The following is a 25,229-nucleotide window of genomic DNA, read 5'->3' as shown; positions in this document are numbered from 1 at the left end:
CCAACCTGACTTCTGCACTGATGATCCCAAATCCCATGAAGAAGGCAAGAAATTCCAGAGATGAACCCTGACAAGGCAAACCTGTGGGGTGAAACCATTTCAGGTGACAACGTCATGAAGCTCAGTGAGAAAAGTGCAAGGGTTTGCACTGTCAACAAAGCAAAGCGTGGCTCCTTTCAGGAATCTCAAATATAAAACACATTTAGAGTTACTGATCATTTTTTTCTACTATATTCCCCATTTGTTGTGGATTATGGAGTTGAAGCAGCAGCTGCAGAATGCTTTGACAAAAGTTGACATATTTCAGTTACTTCATTTCAAACCCTATTTACAGGAATATCATGATCAAAATCAGAGTTCAGAACAAGCAGGCAGTCTTTAAATAACAGAAGGGCTCATAAGCACATCGAACTAAGTAAAAAGCATGTGAAATAGCAGCAGCAGGCCAGAACAACAACCTCTAACAACAAAAGACAGAGGAGGGAAGACGCAGTAAGAAATGCTTTTTCTAAGAGAGTACATCACACGTGCACCATTAAAATGCATAGTTTATGTAAATGCTGTTAAGATGAATGGAAAATGGGTAAAAATAAATGGTCAGAAAATAGAGCTCAAACTATTTCTCTCGTGTGTTGTTATGTGTTCAGAAGCGATTGTCCGTTCTTATTTAATTCACTTAATGTACAGACTTTACCTGCTTGCTGCATACATGCTACTACTGCACATCCACCTAATGTATATGTTATATTATATAATGTCCCCCCCCCCTTTTGCTCAAGTCAAGGAGCGTGTCAGGTTACATTTGATTGTGTGTTATAACTATGCATGTGACGAATAAAGACCCTTGAACCTGAAACATGTGGCAGGATAATGTTTTTAAGTTTGATAGCTGTCCTTAAGTGATGTCACCTGAGTCAGGGTCAGCTGCCCTTTGAGTTATTAAAAGTGCAAATTGGTTGGTGTACATTTACACTGCTCAAATCTGCTGCATGCTAAAGGCTACCTCCATCACTGACTGCCCTGTTGGAGGTTGTGTTCAACTGCAGTAAACTTAGGCTTTGATAAAAAATAATAATAATGTCATTTATTCTCCTTCTTCATAGATTTTTATCCTTATTTTTAAACAGTGTGTGCTTGCAGACTGTCACCTATGGGACGGCAATAAGAGAAATTAACCAGGAAGGTGAAATAATAAAACCACTTAATAAAGCCACTACTCCACTTTTTGTCTGTATAAAGAGAAACTTAGTTTAAAAGCTACGGTGGGTTTGGGGTGAAACTGGTCAAACTGAAATTAAAATATTATCAAAATGATATTAAAAATGATCTCTTTAATTTTAACTTCCCCAAACCACTTTCATTTTCTAGTGTGGTGTCTGTGATGCCTGGGATAGATTAGTATTGCTGTAAAGTACGAATGTAAAAGTAATACAGAGATCCATACATACATTTAAAACACTGATATCTGTAAATACAAGCATGTCAAATTATCAGTCAGTTAATGTCTGCGTGATTATTATTATTATTTATTATTGTTGTTTTTGTTAATAATTGATTTTGGCAACTTCAGTCCTTCACAGATGGAACCAGTTTTCTGGTCATAACTCACAATATGACCGGATGACTGGTGGACAGGTAAATAAATATGCCTCCTAATTAAAATAGCACTCGTAATTAGCACCGCTGCTACCTGAAACCAGCAGCACATTTCTAATCTCACACTCAGACAGGAGTACAGGGCGAGGATGCGAGTGCTTGTGGAAAGGTTGTACACACACTCTGTTTAGTCTAATAAAACCTCAGTTTTTTCTTTCATTGTGCACCTTTAAACAGCTAACAGTGCCCATGTAACCTGCAGCAAGGCAGCTATCAAAAATGTTGTCCTGCCCCCCAGGGCTCCGTTTCGGCATGTGCATTTTGTCCAGATGTGTGAACCTCTGTCCAGCACCTCTTTGTGTTTAGTTCCGTCTCTGACCCGCTTTCTTTTTATCAGTTCTTCCTCCTCTCCCCGATATCTCCAACTCTCCCTGAGCTCCTCTCTTCCTCCAGGTGATGACAGTGAAAAGGAGAGGTCCTGCATCCCAGGTGAGGATGAGTCAGTGCAGCCCAGCCAGTCTGCAGCAGAGGATCGTGGGTATCCATCATGCAGTGATGAACCTGGAAACATGAACTTCCAGTAGGACTCTCCTTTAAAGAGATAGACAGAGCCTGGAGAGAAATAAAAGAAACTTCACTGAATTTAGTCTGGTTCTAGTTAAATTAAGTCAACTTTGTCCGTTTATTTGATCCTTTAATAGAAAGATCTCACACATGAATCAGATCCTCACCATTAGTGTCTGTAGTGATTCCATTCACACCCTCTTTGAGCAGTTGTGTCCAGGTGTCTCCTTGATTCTCTTGTTTGGCATCTCCAATTTTTCCCCACACAGCCCCCTCCTCCGGGTCCCAGACCAGGCCCCATCTCTCTAATGCTCCTGCTGCCTGCTCGTCATCATCGTCGTTATCAGTGTCTGCTAAATCTAAGCTGACGCCCGTCCTGAGAGCAGACAGGGGCTGAGGGTAACCTTCTTGCAGAGACAGGTCCTTGAAGAGCCAGAACTGGTGACCTGCAGCGAGACGTCACATGAAAAGGTTAGTAAGCCAGTTCGATGATTCGCAGTGAAACACCATCGATTGTTTCAAAAAGGTTTAAGCTTGTCCACTGTGACTGCTTTGATGTATTATTTTGTATTTACACTCTCACTTTATCATTGCATGCATGTTCTAGGCAGTGGATGTCTGTTGCCAAAGAAATAAGAAGGAAAGGTTTAAAAACCTGAAGCCACATCCAAGGCCAGATAAAGTTTAATAATTGGACACATCAGTTTTGATGCTGGAGAATTTAGTCCTTAACTATGCTAAAAGTATTTTGGTTATAGAGAATGTAATCTACAGCCAAACTGTAGGAGATGTTCAAAGAAGCTATAGGACAGGTGCATGTAGGTCTTCTGAAAGTAGCAGGAAGTAAGTAATAATCTCATAAATCTCAACAAGTTCTGCTTTCTGAAGACATCACTATCTCTCAAACGTATCACTGCTTGCTTGAAAAGTAATTCAGGAATGGCTATAGGCAAATTCTATGAAAAAGACAATTTTGAAGAACACATTCAGTGTACTTCAGTGTGCAAAATGTAAAGGCTAGAAGAGATATGAGCTAAAAAAAAACTCACGTCAATCAATTGTTACAGAAATAAAGAAATAAGGAATCTTCTTAGATTTTTTAAACAGTTTCAGTAACGATTTTAATAGCCAGTTATGGTGCGTAATCTGCACTGACTGTTGTGGCCTTTACACCGTTTTACCCCTCTCACAAGTAGGTTACTGTACTGCACCACTGATAAAGATGATCGCATGATCCGAGCGCCTCTCCAGCACAGCTTGAAGATGAAGCAGGTCAGGGGGTAGACCCCTCCACAACCTCCTCACTGAAGAACCGCGCCCCGACACCAAGCCTCCGCCATTGACCCTCCACATCATCGGACCTGAAGCGATGACCCAATGAAAATAATGAATTGTGGTATCCTGTTACTATAGATACATCTTCCATAGTTAAACTACATAAACTACATTTATAAAAATCTGTTTTCAGACCTTTGAAGAAGAAAGTTTCTCCTCGAATCTTTGCCACAGCATCAAAACTGGTGTTACAGTGATCTATGGAGGGGCTGAAGGGCAGAAGCACACAGGGATACTTGTTAAAGGAATGTCGGGGTTTCATTTGGTTAACAGTAGTAGACAGCACAGCCATACTCTTTGTCCTGAGACAGGGGCGAATTTAGCCCAAAAATGGGCTAAAATCGCCCCATGAATCAACTGACATGTCAGTGCGCCCCAGGGTGGCTGTGGCTACAATGTAGCTGCCATCACCAGTGTGTGAATGTGTGTGTGACTGGGTGAATGACTGGATGTGTAAAGCGCTTTAGTATAGCGCTTTACACATCCAGTAAAGTGCTATACAAATACAGGCCATTTACCATTTTTTGTACAGACAGACAGCCAGGTTCATAATGAATATAAGGAAGTTTTTTTATTATTTTTTTTAAAAGGAGCCACATTCAGGTAAAAGTGTAAAATCAAATGATCCGTCAATCAAGAATAATGTTGGATCAGTGTTTCAATATTTATCTTTTATTAGATGTTTGTGTGGTTTGGTTATTTTCTTTTTGGTTGAAAGTACACTGAGAGGACTTTTTGTTAGTGATCTTAATAGTATTTTTTTCATATTAATGTAATTTATCATCTAATTGAATACAATATATTTGTGTATGATTGTCAGTCCAAAGAGGGAGAGAGGAAAGAGGGAACGTGAGGAGAAAGAACAAGGTCAGGAAGAACCAGGTAAGCAAACAGACAGGGAGCAGTGACAGGCACAACAGCAACTGTTAAACTGACAAAGAGGAAAAAACCTGATTTTACTCACAGTCTGGAAGTTGTGTCCTCCCTATATTAAAGCTGCTGTACAGAATCTGCTAAACAAACTGGTTTGAAACATTTCTGAGCCTCTTTAACAACATTCCAACATAACATTATCATTGATCGGGGAGATTAAAATTAATGATATATTTTTATGTGGTTCAGCCACAACTCTACTAAAACCTCAGCCAGTAATAGGGAGGCCAACCTTTGGACCGTCCAGTTGTCTGTATGACTGCTGCATGTACGTACATCACATGTGCTCACTATCAGAAAGAGCCAAACAGCCCTGGTGGAGCGAGCAGCTGTAAAGAGAAGCAGATGCTCTGTTTCTACAAATGTTTTAAGCTTGTTTCAAAGATTCTGTACAGCAGCTTTAAATGTTTTCCAAAAGCACACACACACTTGTCAGTGTTTCTCACACTTTTTACAGTGTGGACCACCTGATAAAAATGTCAAGCTCTCCTAAGGACCACTATGAAAGCATGAAAGTCATAAATCTTACAACACAAAATTATTATTATTAAATGAGTAAAATTAGTATCTGCAGTAAAGATTTTTATTTGTAACAATTTATTCTGTTTTGGGAGTGTTTTTCATGTATCTGTATTATATTATACAAACGCATTAAAAGTGAATCTCTGTCCAAAAAATGCACTCAGTTCACTTTTTACTCACTATGAGCATCATTCATTATTAATAAACCAGTAATTAAGGCTAGGATACGTATTTTTATTATTCCAATCCATTCTTCTTTTGCAGCATTTAAATAACCTTTATCAGATTTGATGGTTTTGTTACAGACTTTGCAAAAAAGTGTTTTGCTTTTCTTTCACAAATGTGGGGATTAAATTGTGCTAAAATGTACAAAACAGTGACGTCATGTTTTGAGACGAGGACCCAGGCACAGAGTGACTTGATGAATTTAAGAATCTTATGATTTATCTTGGCTGGCTGGGCAGCTCTCTGGGTGCTCAGCACCCCCAAAGCTCTGATCCTAGACTCGCCGCTGTCCTCAGATGGTAACGAATGTCTGTCTGTTGTAGCTGTTTCAGGCGGAACTTGCTAGCATTAGCTGTTAACTTAGCACTGTAAACATTTTCCTGTTTACAAAATCTATCTATTGTTTATCTAGCTTGTTTATGTAAATATCTTTGGTGGCTGAAATTAAATTTAAAATCTTAATACTGATATTAGATGATTTTGCAAAAATATGGAAGAAAAGAGGCACACAGTAAGAATTCTTGTAGCCATCTAGCATATTTATGACAAAGAGTTTTTGTCTCCTTCTGTCCGTGTGAACGTCCCTTCCCCCGTTTGGCTTTTATGGGATCTAGACCTTCTGCTGCTCTGCTCCTCGCCTCTGGAATTCCATCTCGCCAGACATTCAGAACTCTGACTCTCTCCATCTTCACATCCCGTCTCAAAACACACTCCTTTAAATGGGTTTAATTACTCATCCTGTCACATGAATCCTCTGCTTTTTTTTTTTTTTATAGTCTTATGATTTTATTTATTCTTAAATGTATTATTATTAATAATGATAATATTAATATGATTGTTATTAACAGAAAAATCTCTCAGTAAGTCATACCCATGCCTATGATGATGCTGACGACGATGATGATGATGGCCTCTGTGGTGCAACTCTGTGGTGATACGAGGAGCCTCCGTAGACAGCAGCTTGTTCATTTGGCCTAAATCAAAAATCACAACAATTTAAATGGAAAAGCTTTAAAAAAAAACTAAATTCCCCCTCCGCCCCTGTGGAGAAGAGAAGCTGTGAAGAGAAACTTCGAGCTGCAGGAAGAGAGCCATCAGTAAGATTTCAGGATAAGACAAACCCATAAATCTTACAACACAAAATTATTATTATTAAATTAGTAAAATTAGTGTCTGCAGTAAAGATTTTTATTTGTAACAATTTATTCTGTTTTGGGAGTGTTTTTCATGTATCTGTATTATATTATACAAACGCATTAAAAGTGAATCTCTGTCCAAAAAATGCACTCAGTTTACTTTTTACTCACTATGAGCATCATTCATTATTAATAAACCAGTAATTAAGGCTAGGATACATATTTTTATTATTCCAATCCATTCTTCTTTTGCAGCATTTAAATAACCTTTATCAGATTTGATGGTTTTGTTACAGACTTTGCAAAAAAGTGTTTTGCTTTTCTTTCACAAATGTGGGATTAAATTGTGCTAAAATGTACAAAACAGTGATGTCATGTTTTGACTACCGAAGACATCACAAGATGGTGATGGCCAGCACAGTCTCCAGACTTAAACCCCATTTAACTGGACATAAACGTAGATTCTCAATGGAAAAATTTAGCCAATGCAGAAATGCCTCAAATCTGCTTCTATCTAAAGGGCAGCAGCCAGTGATAGATATAAAAAGTCTTGCAGCACTATATGGGTCCATAGGAAAACGTCATTCCTGACCTCTGCAAACACTTCCCTGCTGAGTTCACGGTGATCCATTTTGGGTTATACTGACTGGTTCTTCAATGCTCCTTCTGCGGTTGGCTCCATGCACCACTAAAGGGGCCCACCTGACAGTCTAAGAACCACTGCTGTCATATGCTGTGGGAGTGTCTGGTTGGGCGTGGTCCAGGTTCCTGTCATTTGTCCCTGGGAGTGGAGTTGGCCAGCTCATCACCTGTTGTCAATCTCCGGGGCTCCACCTAGAGGGTTTTTAAGCCAGCACGGCCTGCCACTCCTCGCCAGTTCGTCCTGCTACCATCTGTGATTCTCCACCCATCGCACTCACCAGTAGTGCTGTTTTGGTCTCCATCCTGTTCTCCCGTCTGCTCGGAACCCGAGGATTATATACTCCACTTCTCCTCAGCCTGCCCTTCAGTCTGTATTCTCCACCTCCTCGGAATCTGGACCGGACTCTCCACTCTTGACCCTCTCTGGAATACACCCATGGCAGCCTTTTCCCCGCCTAATAACTAGGGTCTCCAAGTAAGCCCAAGACTATCCACTGGCACTCCGTACCTCTGTCCCTTACTCGTTTTTTCCCATTCAGTAACATCTCTCTCCTGTGTTTACAGAAGTTCCCGTTAGAAGTTTCCCCGTGCTCTACGCCGGTTTCTCCGCCCACGGATTTCCTTTAGTTTCTGCGTATGGTTTCTGTTAAACCCAGTTCCGTTCAAGTTTTGTTCTTTTCAATAAATTATACACAGTTCTAAGCAAATTGAGTCTGCTCTTGAGTCCACCGCATTCTCGCCCTTGACAGAACGAACTGGCCATTAAGTTGGCTTTGGAGGAGTGGCGCCACTGGCTGGAGGGGACGGAACATCCATTTATCATCTGGACAGATCACAAGAATCTGACTTATCTCAGAACGGCTAAGAGACTGAACTCCCGCCAGGCTCGGTGGTCCCTTTTCTTTGCCCGATTTAACTTTGATATTTCCTATCGCCCGGGTTCCAGGAATCTTAAACCCGATGCTCTGTCTCGCCAGTACTCCTCGGACTCGGACTCCCGGGACCCGGAGCTCATTCTCCCTTCCACCTGCAGGATTGGCTCCCTCACCTGGGATGTGGAGGAGGCTATACGCCAAGGACTACGGGACGACGTTGATCCGGGAACTGGCCCGCCCGGTCGGCGTTTTGTGCCCTCTGCCGCCCGGTCGGCTGTTATCCATTGGATCCATACAGCCCAGTTTACTTGCCATCCGGGAGTGAGTAGGACCACGGCTCTGTTGAAGAGGTATTTCTGGTGGCGTTCTATGGACAAGGATGTGAAGGCTTATGTGGCTGCCTGTTCCGTTTGTGCCCATAACAAGACCTCTAATCGGCCCCCGTCTGGCTTACTCCGACCGCTGAGTACCCCGCATAGGCCTTGGTCTCATATCGCCTTGGATTTTGTTACCGGCCTCCCAGCCTCTTCGGGGAAGACGGTGGTTCTGTCCATAGTTGATCGGTTTTCCAAGGCGGCTCACTTCGTGGCCCTGGACAAGCTGCCGACGGCTGCAGAGACCACCCAGATCCTTACAGACCATGTGTTCCGTCTTCATGGCATACCCTCGGAGATTGTGTCTGACAGGGGGCCTCAGTTTGTCTCCCGAGTGTGGAGGGCCTTCTGTACGGCCCTGGGTGCCAAGGCCAACTTGAGTTCTGGTTTCCATCCGCAGACCAATGGCCAGACTGAGCGTTTGAACCAGGAGTTGGAATCCGCTCTTCGCTGCGTCTCGTCACTGCACCCGGCTGCCTGGTCGTCTCAGTTGCCTTGGGTGGAGTATGCCCATAATTCTCTCACGTCTTCGGCAACGGGTTTGTCGCCCTTTGAGGCCTCGCTGGGGTATCAGCCACCGTTGTTCCCAGAGGATGAGACGAATTTGGCTGTTCCTTCGGTCCAGCATCACCTTCGACGCTGCCGGCGGGTGTGGCGGAGGGTCCGACGGGCTCTCCTTGCAACTGTCGACCGGCAACGGGATTATGCGGATCGTCGCCGCTCTGTCGCTCCGGCGTATCGGCCTGGACAACGGGTGTGGCTTTGTGCTAAGGACATTCACTTGCGGTCGCTTTCTCGGAAGTTGGCTCCCCGCTATGTTGGCCCCTATGTGATCACTGCTGTCGTCGGCCCCTCGGCGGTCCGTCTCAGGCTCCCGGCCTCCTGGCGCGTCCACCCGACGTTTCACGTCTCTCAGGTCAAGCCGGTCCGTAGCAGTCCTCTGTGTCCGCCGTCTGTTCCCCCGCCTCCCGCCCGGCTCGTGGACGGTCATCCGGCCTATTCGGTCCGGCGGATCGTTGACGTGCGCCGCCGTGGTCGTGGTGTCCAGTACCTGGTGGACTGGGAGGGGTATGGGTCTGAGGAGCGTTCTTGGGTTCCCCGGTCGCTCATTCTGGACCCGTCCCTGATTGCTGCGTTTCGTTCCTCCCCTCGCAGGGCCCGGTCTGGGGGGTCGCCGGGTGGCGGCCCTTGAGGGGGAGGTACTGTCATATGCTGTGGGAGTGTCTGGTTGGGCGTGGTCCAGGTTCCTGTCATTTGTCCCTGGGAGTGGAGTTGGCCAGCTCATCACCTGTTGTCAATCTCCGGGGCTCCACCTAGAGGGTTTTTAAGCCAGCACGGCCTGCCACTCCTCGCCAGTTCGTCCTGCTACCATCTGTGATTCTCCACCCATCGCACTCACCAGTAGTGCTGTTTTGGTCTCCATCCTGTTCTCCCGTCTGCTCGGAACCCGAGGATTATATACTCCACTTCTCCTCAGCCTGCCCTTCAGTCTGTATTCTCCACCTCCTCGGAATCTGGACCGGACTCTCCACTCTTGACCCTCTCTGGAATACACCCATGGCAGCCTTTTCCCCGCCTAATAACTAGGGTCTCCAAGTAAGCCCAAGACTATCCACTGGCACTCCGTACCTCTGTCCCTTACTCGTTTTTTCCCATTCAGTAACATCTCTCTCCTGTGTTTACAGAAGTTCCCGTTAGAAGTTTCCCCGTGCTCTACGCCGGTTTCTCCGCCCACGGATTTCCTTTAGTTTCTGCGTATGGATTCTGTTAAACCCAGTTCCGTTCACGTTTTGTTCTTTTCAATAAATTATACACAGTTCTAAGCAAATTGAGTCTGCTCTTGAGTCCACCGCATTCTCGCCCTTGACAACTGCAGGTTGGTGGGACACAGCCAGAGCTACTGTCACTTCCAGTGTGTCACACATGCTTGGTTAAGCCCAGCCTACTGTGATGATTACTCATTTAGCTTCATTTTAGAAGGTTAGTACAACACAGTTCAATGTCCCAAACTATTGCCACAGTATTTGGTAACCAAGTATTTTACAGAAAGGCTTGTTTCCTCTCCAGCGTGCTTCATATTGTGAAATTATTCATTTATAAACTACTTGTCAGACGATAGTTTTGCATTTCACTTAAAACCACAGATACAATTCCATATCATATCTGTGGCAAAGATATTCAAGTTTAACTTCTAGGAGCCACAGACCTTAGTATAAAATGTTGTGCCAATGAATAATATATTTTACATGTTCATTAGTTTAAGTACCAAACATTAAAAAATGGATTGTGGTTAGTAAATTTTCACAATGACAAATTGTTAAACCCGAGATGCAAATATAGTTAATGAACCTGGAACGACACTGAGTGGAAGGATGTATTTTTTGGAACATGTGGGCAGAAGCTTGAATATCCACAGACACAGCGGTTTGCCTGTCAAGCATTCATGACATTATGCAAAAGCAAAATGAACTGAAAAAAGTTAAGAATGGTTTCTGAGCAACAGCGCAGTCAGACATTTCCTCGTTTTTATATTTTACAGTATGAGGCTTTCATGAGAGTCTTCGCTGAATGTGGAGGCTAAAGCTGTGAAGAAACTAATTCTGTCCTTCCTCAATAAACACACCAGAGGTCAGACCAGGGAGCTATTTCACAGCTGTCCTCATCCATCCTTTAAACTGCACTTCAGTGTTTATCCTTTTACATCAAACTTTATATTATCCTATGTGTGCTAATACTGAAATTTTACATTCAGTCTAGTTTACACATCCTCACACATCAACTATAATCAATATTAATGATTAAATCATGGTGTGAGAAGCTTCACCATAGAGCTGAGTGATGTGCTCCAGGTCTTGGGGTCCCAGGCGGTAGTGGAGAGGGTCTCCGACAGGACCCAGGTAGTATGGCCTCATGACTGAGTGACGGGATGAGGAATGAGGAAGGCCCAGTGCGTGGCCAAACTCATGAACCAGCACTGTGAACAGGTCGGTACCCTCAGAGACTGGGAAGGAAACAGAAGAGGAGGAACAGAAAACAAAATGATGACCTGATTAGAAGAAGAAGAGAAACAAGTCATGGTTTACTGGTATCCGGTTGTTCAGTCTGACGTCACTAGCCGAGTCTGGACCTAAACTCCGATGCAGGTCCATATATCAAACGATCACTGTGGCATTACTGAGAGTTGAAAAACTGTCTAAAGTCTTTCATCTTCAATAAAATGATCAGCATTCTGCTCTACCAGGTGTAACAACTGAGTTTAACATCCAGGCATCCATGAAAACGGAATTTATGACATTTAACGGAGTTAGAAGTTAGCACGGAGTTAGCTCGCTAGCTTCTATCTAAATACAATATAACATGTCCTGACTGCGGGGTTTTGGAAACAAATTAAAACGTACAGCTCTGCTATCACTTCCAACATAAATGAAGACAGAAAACTAAACAGCAGTGACGTTTGTAGGGTTACTGAAGTTGGGCTAGCTGGTATATAATGATGTGCTACGTGACCGCTAGCGACACAGCTATGTTAGCATAATATAAACAAGCTAACTTTTTTTCCACTCAATAAAAGTTAGCGTGAGTGTTCTCGGTGGTCAGGAACAAATGTAATCGCATGGCAGGATGCTGTAAAAGGACCTAACTTCAGCCAGGAGAACAACTGAGATAATCCATCCACAATACGAGGTTAGTCACTTATATCATGCTGCATGGGCTGGGCTGTAGTTACATCCTAAGGTTTTAAAAACTGAGCTTAAATAAATGATTAGCGGTAATAAAAGCCGAGGGAGGTCAACAGTGATCACTGACTGTTTTAGGAGCTTTTTGAGATCAAATAGAAGAAAATACAAAACATTAAACATGTTAACAACACAAAAGCCATATTAAACGCAGACTACTTTAGACCCGGAAGTAGGATTCGTCGCATCATCACTGAACAACCGGATAGTATGGCCATAGAGTGTATGGAGGTAGCATTGTGGTCCAAAGCTCACTGGTTTTGGACTCAGTGTTATTGTTTTGTCCACTGCCATTTGGCAACTTTGGAGCAAGAAAGGACCATAACTGAGTTACCGCCTAGCACTGTCAAGCTTGGTCACCAAGCTGCATTAATCTACACCATGTGAAGACACAAGACAAAAGACTGCTTCACTGAGTGAATGGGTCAAATGCAGAGAAAAACAAGTAATTTCCCCATGGGGATCAATAAAGTATCCATTATTATTATTATTATTATTATTATTATTATTAAAAGACTCATAAAAGGTTAGACTTTTATGTTTTTGAAGTGTTGTTCTACCTGGCTGTCTGAATGCCCACTCTTCCTCCGCATCCAAATGAACTACTCCTGCCCGGGCTGGGTCTGAGGGGAAGAAAGCGTGGCCTACTGCTCCACCTGCCCCATCAAAGGGGTAGTCATCACCATGGTAACCATGGAAGAAGTCTACCCGCAGGTCAGCTGCATCCGGACTGCCCACCTGGAAACAGAATGAATGAAACTCATCGACTGTGTGACTTTGGCTAGTTCTAGTCAAAAGTGGCATCTGACAAACCTCATGGAACTCCAGTGGCGTTGGCTCGGCCCACACTCTTAAAGCGTAGAAGATAAGTGAGCGAATTGTTTCCCGAGACAGATGAGAAGAGGAGGGATATGATTGCAACCTGACGAGGTAAGATAGACGCAAAGACCTCACCGAGTGGCAGATACTTCACCAAGCACAGCTTACTGACAATAGGAAGCCATTGTGAACTACTACATCGAACTGATCACAGTCTCCTCGCAAGTTTTATCCCACCTCCAGTTGATGTTCCTGCGCGTCCACATGGAGACAGCCCATCTTCTCCGCCTCCTCATATTTATTTTCTCTTGGTTGGATGATTCCTCCTGGTCCGGTAGTGAGCAGCGTGGCGTGTTCATCACCGCCATTGTCTCCTCATCTGGACACCAGAGAACAGACTCTATCCAATCACACAGAGAACACTAGATTTGAGAAGCAGCATAAACATCTTTTTAAGACACCATCTGTATTCCTCACCTACAACTCCGCTGTCTTTTAGGCCTGCAAACCTTTGCATGGCCCTCACAGCACTGGTGACACCTGTCCAAGCCTGCAGCTGACCGGTGGAAGGGTCTGAGGGTGGGAGGTAACCATACTTCATCAGCCAATCCTAACAAAGGGGGTAAATGATCTCTTTAACAGGGTGTTCTTCTTCCATTTCTATCCTGCAGTCCTGTATCTATATTATATATAAAGCTCACTACCAATGTAATATATGAGAGAGTTGGTAAAGATATTATTAATTTCCCATCAATAGTTGTATGGTTTCTATTACCACAAGTTTGGAGCTCTCATCTTGAGTGGGTGTCACTGGTGCAGAGGATGGTGACAGAGTCACACTAGCAGCACAAGTTGTTTGCATCCATCCACAGCTCAAGCAGAGGAAAGTCATATACATCTTCATCTTGATTACATGTTTTTGGAACTGAATATTCAGTGGAAAGCAGTATTTTCAGTGTGTGGAAATCCACTGGAAATGAAGCAAAGGCATTTTAAAACATTAAAGACAACGATACAGACAGGGCAGCAAAAAACCCTAAAGCCCGACATTTAAAGAGTTTTCCTTAAGTTATCCAAAGTAAACAAAAATATTTTAACATTTTGCACAGTGGTACAGAGGGTGGCTTGACACGGACACAAGGTCGGGTGCAGTGGTTAGTTCTGTCGCCTCACAGCAGTCACAGAAGTTTGCATTCTTTGCAGTTATTAAAATAGAAAAAACACTATATTCTCTTAAAAGGCCGCAATTCATTTGTGTCCTCTGTGAAGGACATGAACCTCTACATCAACCAGAATCTATGCAATCTGAGTCCTACTGTGGTGTCGAGGGGACACGCTGGGCTTTTATTGATGCCACATTTTGGGGGATTGGGCTAGTAGAGTAATAACAGAGTTCTTTTCCAAATGAAAAGGCACTGGAGGTCCCACATTTCAGATTAAGTGATATGATATCCGGTTGTTCAGTCTGACGTCACTAGCCGTGTCTGGGTCTAAACTCCGCTGCAGGTCCATATATCAAACGATCACTGTGGCATTACTGAGAGTTGAAAAACTGTCTAAAGTCTTTCATCTTTAATAAAATGATCAGCGTTCTGCTCTACCAGGTGTAACAATTGAGTTTAACATCCAGGCATCCATGAAAACGGAATTTATGACATTTAACGGAGTTAGAAGTTAGCAGGGAGTTAGCTCGCTAGCTTCTATCTAAATACAATATAACATGTCCTGACTGCGGGGTTTTGGAAACAAATTAAAACGTACAGCTCTGCTATCACTTCCAGCATAAATGAAGACAGAAAACTAAACAGCAGTGACGTTTGTAGGGTTACTGAAGTTTGGCTAGCTGGTATATAATGATGTGCTACGTGACCGCTAGCGACACAGCTATGTTAGCATAATATAAACAAGCTAACTTTTTTTCCACTCGATAAAAGTTAACGTGAGTGTTCTCGGTGGTCAGGAACAAATGTAATCGCATGGCAGGATGCTGTAAAAGGACCAAACTTCAGCCAGGAGAACAACTGAGATAATCCATCCACAATACGAGGTTAGTCATTCATATACTGCTGCATGGGCTGGGCTGTAGTTACATCCTAAGGTTTTAAAAACTGAGCTTAAATAAATGATTAGCGGTAATAAAAGCCGAGGGAGGTCAACAGTGATCGCTGACTGTTTTAGGAGCTTTTTGAGATCAAATAGAAGAAAATACAAAACATTAAACATGTTAACAACACAAAAGCCATATTAAACGCAGACTACTTTAGGCCCGGAAGTAGGATTCGTCGCGTCATCACTGAACAACCGGATAGGGGTCTACCTACAATATAAAGCACCTTGAGGTGACTATTGTTGTGATTTGGCGCTATGTAAATAAAATTGAATTTAATTGAATATTTTAATGAACCCTCAAATTGTTTCTTCAATATTGTCATGGTCCACAGCCCGGCGTCCGGGGTGCTGATGGGATGCCCACGCCCGTGGGCGTGGCTGCTAACCCCACACCTGCATCCCATCCCAGGCGATCACCAGGTGGACTATTTAATCCTGCCCTACCTGCTGCTCCACGCCAGTCCGTAGCCGTCGCTCAACGGTAACGCACACCTGCGGGAAAGCCCTTATGAAAACTTATCCGTCTGAACTAACACTACTCTGCCCTGTGTACTCAGATCACAACTCGGCGTGTTGTGAGCCACCTGCCTGTCCGCCTGCCCGTCTGAGATTTGGATCACGATCAGCACCCGCCGCCTCGACCCTTTTGGTTCTGCTTCTGGGTCCAGCTTGTGCGCGGAACCTCGGTTCATGACAAATATTAGATTGTTATCTTCAATTTAGTAGAATTTCAGAAATGTGCAGTAATGTTAACACTTTTGAAAGAGAACTTTTATTCAGTGTCCTTTGTAGTGGACAGAGGAATTACTAACTCTGATTTGTGAATGAGATTTTAAAGGATTTCACTCAGTTTGTAGGCAGGGAGTCAGACGAATAGCTGTCCCGGGATGGTGAAAGGTCAGAGGACACACTGGTATGTTCTGCACTCATCTTCCATTATGTATAAGAAGCAATGTGTAAGCTAGGCCTTGGAGGTTTTTTCATTAGAGTTCAACTCTTTTGAAATTGGGTAGAAAGACTTTTTAATGAGAAAACAGATCAACTACAAACCAGAGGGAGGTGCTCGTCTCTTAAAATTGAAAGCATCATTCAGCATATCTGTATATGTGACATGACTCGGATTATCTTGGGTCCTAGTTATAGCCAGGACCCGGTGTATAACTCAGCATCTGGCAGTCAGTCAAAGTCATGAGTCATCTTTATGTCTCGGGTGAGAAAGAAAGAATGTCCTCTGGCTGGTGATGCAACAAGGCTGCATTAATGAGACCAACTAAAACCTTTTTCTGGGTCTCAGAAGGATACAAAGATGAGTACATTACATTTGCACCTGCAATGTAATAAAATATAAGAGAATAATGCCTGTCCCAGTGTGCTTCACATCCACCACCATCATCATAGTCCCAAAGAGGACAGCTGCTACCTGCCTGCATGACTGCTGCCCATGGCGCTCAATCATCATGAAGGTTATTCATGGCACGTCTCTGGATGCTGTGCAATTTGCACTCCAGTCTAACAGATCCACTAAAGAGTTACTGGTAATCTGGCAAGCCCGGTGTGCTGATGTGTCAATATCATTTTTTGGTCGATATAGTTACACAGGCCACAGACTGGATTGAAGGTCTGCTGTGCACTGGCCCTACAAGCACTGACAGCAGCCCATCCATTCATTTTTATCGGTGACACTAGATTACCCAATCAAATCTCTTCATGCAACCAGGCCCTTCCCAACCTTCCCTGTGTGGTGATGCACGTCCTGTGGCTACTTTTGCTACTGCTAGAAAGTAAAGTGCAAAAACTGTCACAAAAGAACAGGAAGCACACTGTGACACTCCATGTCACAATAGCACGGACGCGTTAAAGCAGTGAGTCAAAGAAGCTGATGGGAAACGTTGTATATTCCCACAGGGTGGAGAAACCTACCAGATTCAATCACGAGATGGACGAGAATTTCCATAAAATACAGAGAGGAGGGCATTGTGCCCTGCCCCATAGGACACTGCTAGATATGTGTGTGCCCATGTCAATCAGAAGATGCCTCCATTAATTAAGTTAGAGGGTGTACCATTTCAGTTAGAGCACTGGGGCAGAGAAGGAGGAGGGAGGATGAATGGAGGACAAGGCAGCTTTAAAGTAATGAGATTAAAGCAGCCACAAGAGTAGAGGGCGAAGGTCGAAGGAGCCGACTGTCAGAAAGAACATTCTGAATTAAACAAGCTGGAATGAACATTAGAGGAACTGCTTTGGTGGCAAATCACGTTGCATCAAAGCAGCTGATCAGGTAAAGTTCATGCTCTAAAATGTAAGTGCATACATTTTTGTCTTAACCCCAAAGCTGACTTATTTTTGCATTTCACAGCGTTTGACTAGTTAAGTCAGGCTTTAAATGAAAAACAGAGTTTGGAGGAATTCGAGCAGCGGTATTGGCACAGCTGTACAGTAATTCAGGCTGTGTATTAGTCCCTGCACATGTAATATTGTCACCATCTGACAATGAAACCTAACATCTCACACCACTGACCACGGCACATTCATTCATTACATTAAGTTACACTAACTCCAAATTTAGTCTGAAAGCTGAATCACAGCAAGTTAAAGATGAGAAAAGTGCTTTTAACACTTACCTTCCTGCTGCTCTGCCTTCTGCTTCTCCCTGCTCTCTCTTCATTTGCCACAATGGGAACAGATGGGTCCTTTCTACTCTCCTGCTCGTTTCCTCAAAGCCTGACTCCTAACCCCCACCCCCTACCCCACCCACTGCCACAGCAACATGACAAATGAAGAGTTTCATCTTTGCAGAAATATCTTCCTTCCTCTATCCCGAGATTGTGCCTTGGTTTTTCCCAACTTGTTTTTCCTCCTATCAGTCAGTTATTTGCCCTCAGTACACAATTTATGAACAAAGAAAATCTGATTTGAAAACAATTAGTTGTGGCACAATACTCTGTGAGTGCAGAATGCAACATTTGACTCGTGCAGGATTAGTGATGCACAGTAAAGATGGGTTTAGACACGTGTGTGTGCCTTTGCATGTGTGCAACATCTGCATGTTTATGTGTATCTTCTCTCATGATGACATTTTTACACACAATCCTCTTAACATGAGGATTAAAACAAAACCAAGACAGATTTGTGGCTCCCTCTCGTTCTGCTGCAGCTTTTTCCTTGTGTTTCTTCTTTGTGTTTAATCCACTGAACTGGTGGGAGGGGTGGTCTCATGTTGGCCTCTTTCTTTAAATGCAACTGATATCCTACTGTTCATGTCAATGAAAAAAGCATGAACTGCACTAAGCCATGTTCTCCATATTCTTGTCAATGCTAATGTTATTTCTTCCATTGGTGAGTCCCCTTCATGTGAACCCTGCACCATCCTGCTGGGATCATGAAGCTCAATCTAATCTGGTCTTTCTCTGCTGAGAGAAAAAAGCTGCAACTAGAAACACGTGTAGGACGAATGCAGTGTGTTTTCAGGAAACCTGATTCCTGTTATGTGTGTCTGTAGCAGAACAGGCAGATCCAGTGACGGACTGATGCTCAGGACTGACCGTTCTCTGCTCTTTGACTTCAATTTCTTAGACTGAAGTACATTTGTCACGGGTGTGCTGACACACAGGATGCATAGCCAGCAGTGATGGTGCATGTCATTCATGATGTTCATGAACATCATTAGTGGCCTATCCCTGGTCAAAACCACTAAACGAGTCTACAGATGCCCTCGCTGTAGGGGCCAAATGTTCAGGCCTAACTAGCATTAGTCAAATGCTCATTTCAGGCTCCTTTTGAACCGTCTCATGTAAACTGTTATACTTGCTTTATGCTTTCTGTTGCTTTCTGTGCTCACGTCACAGCAAAGTCAAGCAGTGTTTTCAGTGGGAAACATTAAGTAATTTAAAAAGACAGCTGCTGATGAATTACTGTAACAACTTAACAACAATTTCCATCTCTGTCTTCACCAGAACCTGTTGGTCTTCATGGGTCCTGGGTTATATGTGTGTGTTTGTGTGTGTGTGTCATTTTTCTGGGTATTTAATTATAAAAATTACAGCAAAGACTGAGTGAATCGTCCTCCTGGTGTACAAGTAGAACATGACTCATGAACCAAGAGAACCAAGTCACTCCCTCATCTAACTCATCACTCTTCTGCACTTCCATGGGTTCAACTTCTGCTCGCATCCTCACACACCTCACTAATGCTCAAGGATCGCAGCCATCAATGAGCACATTGAGCAATCTCAACTCAGACAGTATTCCTGTTCAAACACTGGCCAGTCAACCAGTTTTGTGACTGAACGTTCCACCCCAACAGTGAATCCTCTGTCAAAGACCTTTACCTCTCATTATGAGAAAGATAGTAAAATGTTTTACTAATAATTTTTCCCTTTCTTTGTTGAACAAAATGTCCTTCGCTGCTTCTTTTATTGCAATACGATACGATTGGTGTGATGCAAATTTTGTGTAAACTGCAAATAAGAATGCAGTTGCATGTAAGACATGCTTTTCTTACATGCAAATGCATGTAAGACATGCTTTTCTTACATGCAAATGCATGTAAGACATGCTTTTCTTACATGCAAATGCATGTAAGACATGCTGAGGAATGCAGTTGTTTATAGGATAGTAACACAGCAGAACAAGAAGATATTTAAACTGAAGTCAACACCGTCAGGAGAGGACAATAACTCACATTCCTAATGGATCCTGTCTCTGTTTTTAATTGTGGACAGCTTCTGGCTTTGAAAAGTTGCCTTGAACCTGCGTTCTTTTTAATTACCAGCAGGGGGTTAGCTACTGTGGCAGCCAAAATAATTTTGCTTGTATAGACCTACAGGGGAAAACAACGCTAAGCTCCTTTATTCTATGATCGCAGTTACTTTCCTGGTGGGCTCATGGCTTCAGTTGCTTGTTTCAAGGGTTACTGAGTACATCATGAAGCTGATTTTGTAAAATATGGTCTCCTTTAGCTGCTACAGTATATGAGAGTGAACTGTCTGTGATATCCACGTCTAAAAAGCTAAGATTACAGTACAACAACTGTTCTAGTCCTGGTTAGTTACAGCATATGGTACTCCAGCTTAAAACACTTTTGCAGTCAGAAACATTACCATATATATTTCCATACAGGGATAAACATGTGGATAATTTACAAAGAAAGTCAGATTTTAAACTTTTTATTCCTTGTGTGTTTTTGTTCACTGTTTAAGGGGTAAATGAAAATAAAACTGCTCCTCAGTCACCATGACAACAGCCTATTTCCCGATAAATGCAGCTGCTGGGAGGTGTCAAAGGTCACTCTGGGGTAATGGGTGATGGATGATGGGTGGGGGGATCTTGGTAAATATGTGAATGGGGCTGTGTGTGGTTCATCTTGCTGTTACCCGTAGTGACAGAAATGGCCCTTTTTGGTGTGCATGGTGTCTCTGTTAACTTGTCTGAATGAGCCTTTCTGAAGCGCTGCACACATGGGATCGCTCTGAGCACATCTGTGTTGCAGTGGGACTGATGTTCTGAAGGCCATGTGGTTATTTTGAAGCTCAAGTTGTTAAAAGACAATATATTGTTTCAGTATCCATGATTTTAACAGACATGAAGTCAGGGTGTCCGCAGCTGATTACCTTATGATGGAATATGCCATTGGCCTGAGGTCAGGCTGCACTGTATGGCGCTAACAATGGCCAGCCTGGTCCTGATGGAGCTGACCTGGTGATCTGATGATGGCAAACCCCAAACAGAGCTGTGGGTGGAGGAGAGGTCATGACCACAAAGAAGGCAGTGTGAAGAGTGATTACTAATGTAGATGTCAGAACTGAGATCATCAGACTTTATGAAACTCACAACAAAGTTAACTTGATATTTCATGTAAATCTTTCTTAAATTCATAACAGGATAAAATCCTTACTTGGTTCAACAATGACACTGCTGTCAGCTGGAATAGTACAATAGCACATGCTGTATTGCCAGTTTTGAATGCATTTGGCTACGGATGCATTTTCTGTTGCCCTGAGTGTTCTCTCTGTTCCAGTAAAGGTGATGATGGTGATGAAAACTACGGGAACCTTTTTCTGACAAATCATTTGGTTCTGAATTTCTTACACAGGTGGATCTCATGATATGTAAAGTGGGCAGTGGTGTGGTTGTCCATACTGCTGACTCAGAGCAAGAAGATTCTGGGTTTTGCTCCATTCTCCATGCCCTCTCTGTGCCGAGTGGTGCATGGATTCTCTCCGTCTTCCTCCAGCAGTCCAAAGACATGCATGAGTTTGGTTAATCGGTGATCCCCCCCACTTAGAATAAATGGATGGTAGGAAAGAAGTCTCAAAGGAATTGGATTGAGCAGCCAGAACACAATGACAAAAATATAATTGTTCTTTACAACCTAAAATCGTCTTTAAAATATGGGAAACGGGGATATGTCATCTAACTGAAACAGTCACTTCCTGCACTTTGTATTTTGTCTCAGACATCGATTAAAATATATACTTTAAAATAAATAATTAACTTAATTTTACTTTGAGATCTTCCTGCTTTTGTTTTGAACATCATACTAACAGTGCTTTCAAACACAGAGTAACTAGTGCATTTGGCAAACTAGTAGCTTAACCATGAAACGAGATATATATTACTAATTGCTACTTTTTTAAAATGAGAAAATTTGACTCGGACACAGAATCCAACAGTCAATTTATGAATTTATTAAAAAAAAAAAAAAAACAAAACGTTGGAGATGCCGGGGATTGAACCCGGGGCCTCATACATGCAAAGCATGCGCTCTACCACTGAGCTACATCCCCACACGAGCGGAGGCTCACACCGTAGCCCATATAAACATGGCACGTTTCGTACTATTATACTCTCAACGTAAGCATAGATTGTCAGTGGCAACATTCCGTACCGTCACTTAGAAGGACTTACACAGGCTACCTTGAAGCACACGTTTCCTTAACCATACTGCGAACTACGAAACACGTGACACTAAAAATGTGCTGCCTACTAAAACTTGGGCTAAGGTTTATTTCTCATGCTAAACCTGAAATATTACATAAAGAGATAGTAAGACTTTCGATTGCTACTATTTATTTTATTGTTCTGTGGGTTCCTGTCATAGACCGGTTCGCCCGAGGCTGTGAACGCCATGACACGGCCAACAGGTGTCGCTGTTGGCCGTGCGTGCCTACAACACGTCAGATTGTGCTCTCGGAGAATTTCACAGCGTTTTGTCAGGAACTGTCATCATGCGACCGTGTAACAACGTTTTCAACATGCGGAAAAGCATGAAAGCGGACACGCGTAGATGCTTGGCTTTGACGTAGGCTAGAATCACAGTTGTGACCAGACACTAAGCGTTTCTTCTAACTTACCTGCATTTACCTGGTCCGCTCACATCCACCTGTTGTCCCATCGGCGGCAAGTAGGCACACAAAGACGGTGGGACTGTGAGTGAGGAATGAGATGAGGTTTTACCCCTATAAGTTAGCATGTCTCTTGGCGTTCGGGTGTTTTGTGTCGGTTACTTGGATTAAATCGATTCCCAGTGATGAAGGTGAGTGTACCTGCTTTTAACTGTATGTAACTGTAACTTCGGTCGTTGCTGTGCTTTTTGGAAGTCGAATTTCCCAGAGGAACCCACCCGAGGGATTAATAAAGTTCTATCTTATCTTATCTTATCTTATCTTTTACTTTTCACATGCTGACTCAAACGGAAACTTTATACTCATCTGCTGTTTATTCTCATGGAAACAGAAAATACCGCAGGGTTAAAGTTCGCGTCACAGCGTAGCATGAGCAACTTTTACATTTTTATGTTTTTAAATTATTTATTTATTTTTACAAATTATTAGCATAACCTTCTCGATCGTCGGGCGACGGTCTCTCTGTATACAACACTCTGTTTCACATGGAGTACAAACGTCTTATTGAAGAGGCTGTGGGAAATGTTGTTTCCTAAGAAAAAAAATGAAAGTTATACCGGTTATAAAGTCTTTCCCTAACGTCATAACATCACCGTGTGAGTTTTAGTAGTAAGCCAACACACCCACCATCTCGGCCTGCCGACCTGCTCCATTACTAACAGCGAGGTATTCAAGGAACAAACGCTTTCTGCTGTTGCTTTTTCACTCTGTTCTTCTCATTCCGAGCTCTTGTATTTTTATTGCGAATGACTTTGTTTATCTTTTAGGTACAAATACTTATTTTACTGGTAAACAGAAGGGAGTAAAATGTCTGTGAAGGTTCTCAGTCATCCAGGTCATCGTAGTCAAAGGAGCTTGCAAAGAAAAGCGTCTGGACTTCTTTAAGTTGCTTGAAGACGTTTCACCTCTCATCCGAGAAGCTTCTTCAAGTTCTAAGGTCAAATGGTGGAGAGTCCCAGATATAAAGATAAGATAAGATAACCTTTATTAGTCCCACACGTGGGAAATTTGTTTTGTCACAGCAGGAAGTGGACAGTGCAAAAGTTATGACGCAAAAATTAGAATACAATAAGAATAAATACAGTACACAGCTGTACAGAATAGAATAAAATAATATACTATATACAGTAGAATAAAATAGAATAAAAATATACAATAAGATAAAAATAGAATACGAATGCTATATACAACTGAGTAAAAATACGATGCCAGAAAAGATTATTGCACTTAGTGTTATTGCACATGTGTGGATGTGTGTGTTTGTTCAGTTAACCTAGTGGGAGTGACCCCCCACAGAGGGACAAAAGGACCCCCTGATGATCCTCTAATCACCTGAGCCAAGGTGTGAAACTGGGTGTGGGTCCCAATCAACCAGAGTTTCGGGTGTGTTCATTGTGAAACCTGGCCCCACCTTATCATGCAAATTCCTGAGGTCAGAAGGCCCAGGATGTGAGTGGGCGTTAAGGCGTCTGGGAAGGGATCTCAAAACTGGATTATAGATGGCAGAGAGTTGGTGTCGTAAACCACCGCCTCTGTTCAAAGATGGTCGCTCACAGTGGACTTAGATGGCTTCTTTCTACAAGAAGACAGCTCCTTGGAGGACAGGACCAACTTCACACCCGATCAGATCTGCACACTGTTAGACCTCTGCCTCACCACTACATATTTCAAGTACAACGAAGGCTTTTACAGACAAAAACATGGCTGTGCCATGGGCTCCCCCGTATCACCTATTGTAGCCAACCTTTACATGGAGGAAGTGGAAAGGAAGGCTCTTGTCTCTTTCAAAGGAAGAGTACCCAGCCACTGGTACAGATATGTGGACGACACCTGGGTCAAAATCAAGACACAAGAAGTGGAATCCTTCACTGCGCACATTAACGCTGTGGATAAAAACATCAAGTTCACCAGGGAAGACACAAAGGACAACTGTTTGCCTTTTCTGGACTGCGCCGTGCACATTGAAGAGAACGGCAACCTCAACATCGAAATTTACCGGAAGCCCACACACACGGACCAGTACCTCCTCTTTGACTCCCATCACCCTCTGGAACACAAACTTGGAGTAATTAAGACCCTACACCACCGGGCAGAACATGTTCCCTCTAAGCCTGAAGGGAAAAAGAAGGAACACACACATGTAAAGGAAGCACTCAAAACATGCGGCTATCCTAAATGGGCGTTCTTAAAGTCAGCAAAGAGGCACAGAAAAGAAGACCAGACACCAGCGAGGGAGGATAAGAAGGACAGACGCAACAACATTGTCATCCCCTATGTAGCCACTTCCTCCATGTAAAGGTTGGCTACAATAGGTGATACGGGGGAGCCCATGGCACAGCCATGTTTTTGTCTGTAAAAGCCTTCGTTGTACTTGAAATATGTAGTGGTGAGGCAGAGGTCTAACAGTGTGCAAATCTGATCGGGTGTGAAGTTGGTCCTGTCCTCCAAGGAGCTGTCTTCTTGTAGAAAGAAGCATCTAAGTCCACTGTGAGCGACCATCTTTGAACAGAGGCGGGGTTTACGACACCAACTCTCTGCCATCTATAATCCAGTTTTGAGATCCCTTCCCAGACGCCTTAACGCCCACTCACATCCTGGGCCATCTGACCTCAGGAATTCACATGATAAGGTGGGGCCAGGTTTCACAATGAACACACCCGAAACTCTGGTTGATTGGGACCCACACCCAGTTTCACACCTTGGCTCAGGCGATTAGAGGATCATCAGTGGGGGGTCACTCCCACTAGGTTTATATCTGGGACTCTCCACCATTTGACCTTAGAACTGAAGAAGCTTCTCGGATGAGAGGTGAAACGTCTTCAAGCAACTTAAAGAAGGGAGTAAAGGCCTAGCAAGCTGAAACACAGTTTTAATGAAACCAAAAGTTTTATTGAACATATAATATTTGCATGATTAATAAGGCACTGCAGCTCAGACAACAGACATCTTAACATAACAG

General features: G+C 43.2%; 2 protein-coding genes and 1 non-coding gene across 5 annotated transcripts in view; 1 reads left to right on the top strand and 2 right to left on the bottom strand.

Annotated features, from left to right (window-relative positions):
• Positions 1-267: 267 nt before the first annotated feature.
• On the bottom strand, positions 268-22,319 carry mmp17b (matrix metallopeptidase 17b). 2 transcript variants are annotated; one of them, XM_076888242.1, is made up of 13 exons: positions 22,220-22,319; positions 20,477-20,595; positions 13,534-13,728; positions 13,236-13,368; positions 12,996-13,137; positions 12,753-12,861; positions 12,500-12,677; positions 11,027-11,203; positions 6,047-6,149; positions 3,631-3,704; positions 3,372-3,521; positions 2,328-2,606; positions 268-2,208 (listed from the first exon to the last, which is right to left on the bottom strand). In XM_076888242.1, exons 3-13 carry the CDS (start codon positions 13,660-13,662, stop codon positions 1,826-1,828), a joined length of 1,857 nt encoding a protein of 618 aa, XP_076744357.1. In that variant the 5' UTR covers positions 13,663-13,728; positions 20,477-20,595; positions 22,220-22,319; the 3' UTR covers positions 268-1,825. The 2 variants fall into 2 exon arrangements, with proteins under 2 accessions (XP_076744357.1, XP_024661745.1); XM_024805977.2 differs by lacking the exons at positions 20,477-20,595; positions 22,220-22,319 and adding an exon at positions 17,489-17,587.
• On the bottom strand, positions 21,581-21,652 carry trnaa-ugc (transfer RNA alanine (anticodon UGC)). The gene has a single exon. It is a non-coding gene; the product is annotated as a tRNA-Ala (tRNA).
• zgc:154054 (Alpha-1,3-mannosyl-glycoprotein 4-beta-N-acetylglucosaminyltransferase B-like) overlaps positions 22,088-25,229 on the top strand; it is a 57,024-nt gene continuing 53,882 nt past the window's right edge. For both annotated transcript variants that reach the window (XM_024800664.2, XM_076888250.1), the window contains exon 1: positions 22,088-22,401. In XM_024800664.2, the coding sequence (XP_024656432.1) occupies positions 22,311-22,401 (91 nt within the window). In that variant the 5' untranslated portion in view covers positions 22,088-22,310. The remainder of the gene's footprint in view (positions 22,402-25,229) is intronic.

This window comes from Maylandia zebra, linkage group LG2, assembly GCF_041146795.1.
Source record: "Maylandia zebra isolate NMK-2024a linkage group LG2, Mzebra_GT3a, whole genome shotgun sequence".
Lineage (NCBI taxonomy): Eukaryota > Metazoa > Chordata > Actinopteri > Cichliformes > Cichlidae > Maylandia > Maylandia zebra.
This window is presented reverse-complemented; position numbering and strand designations above follow the sequence as displayed.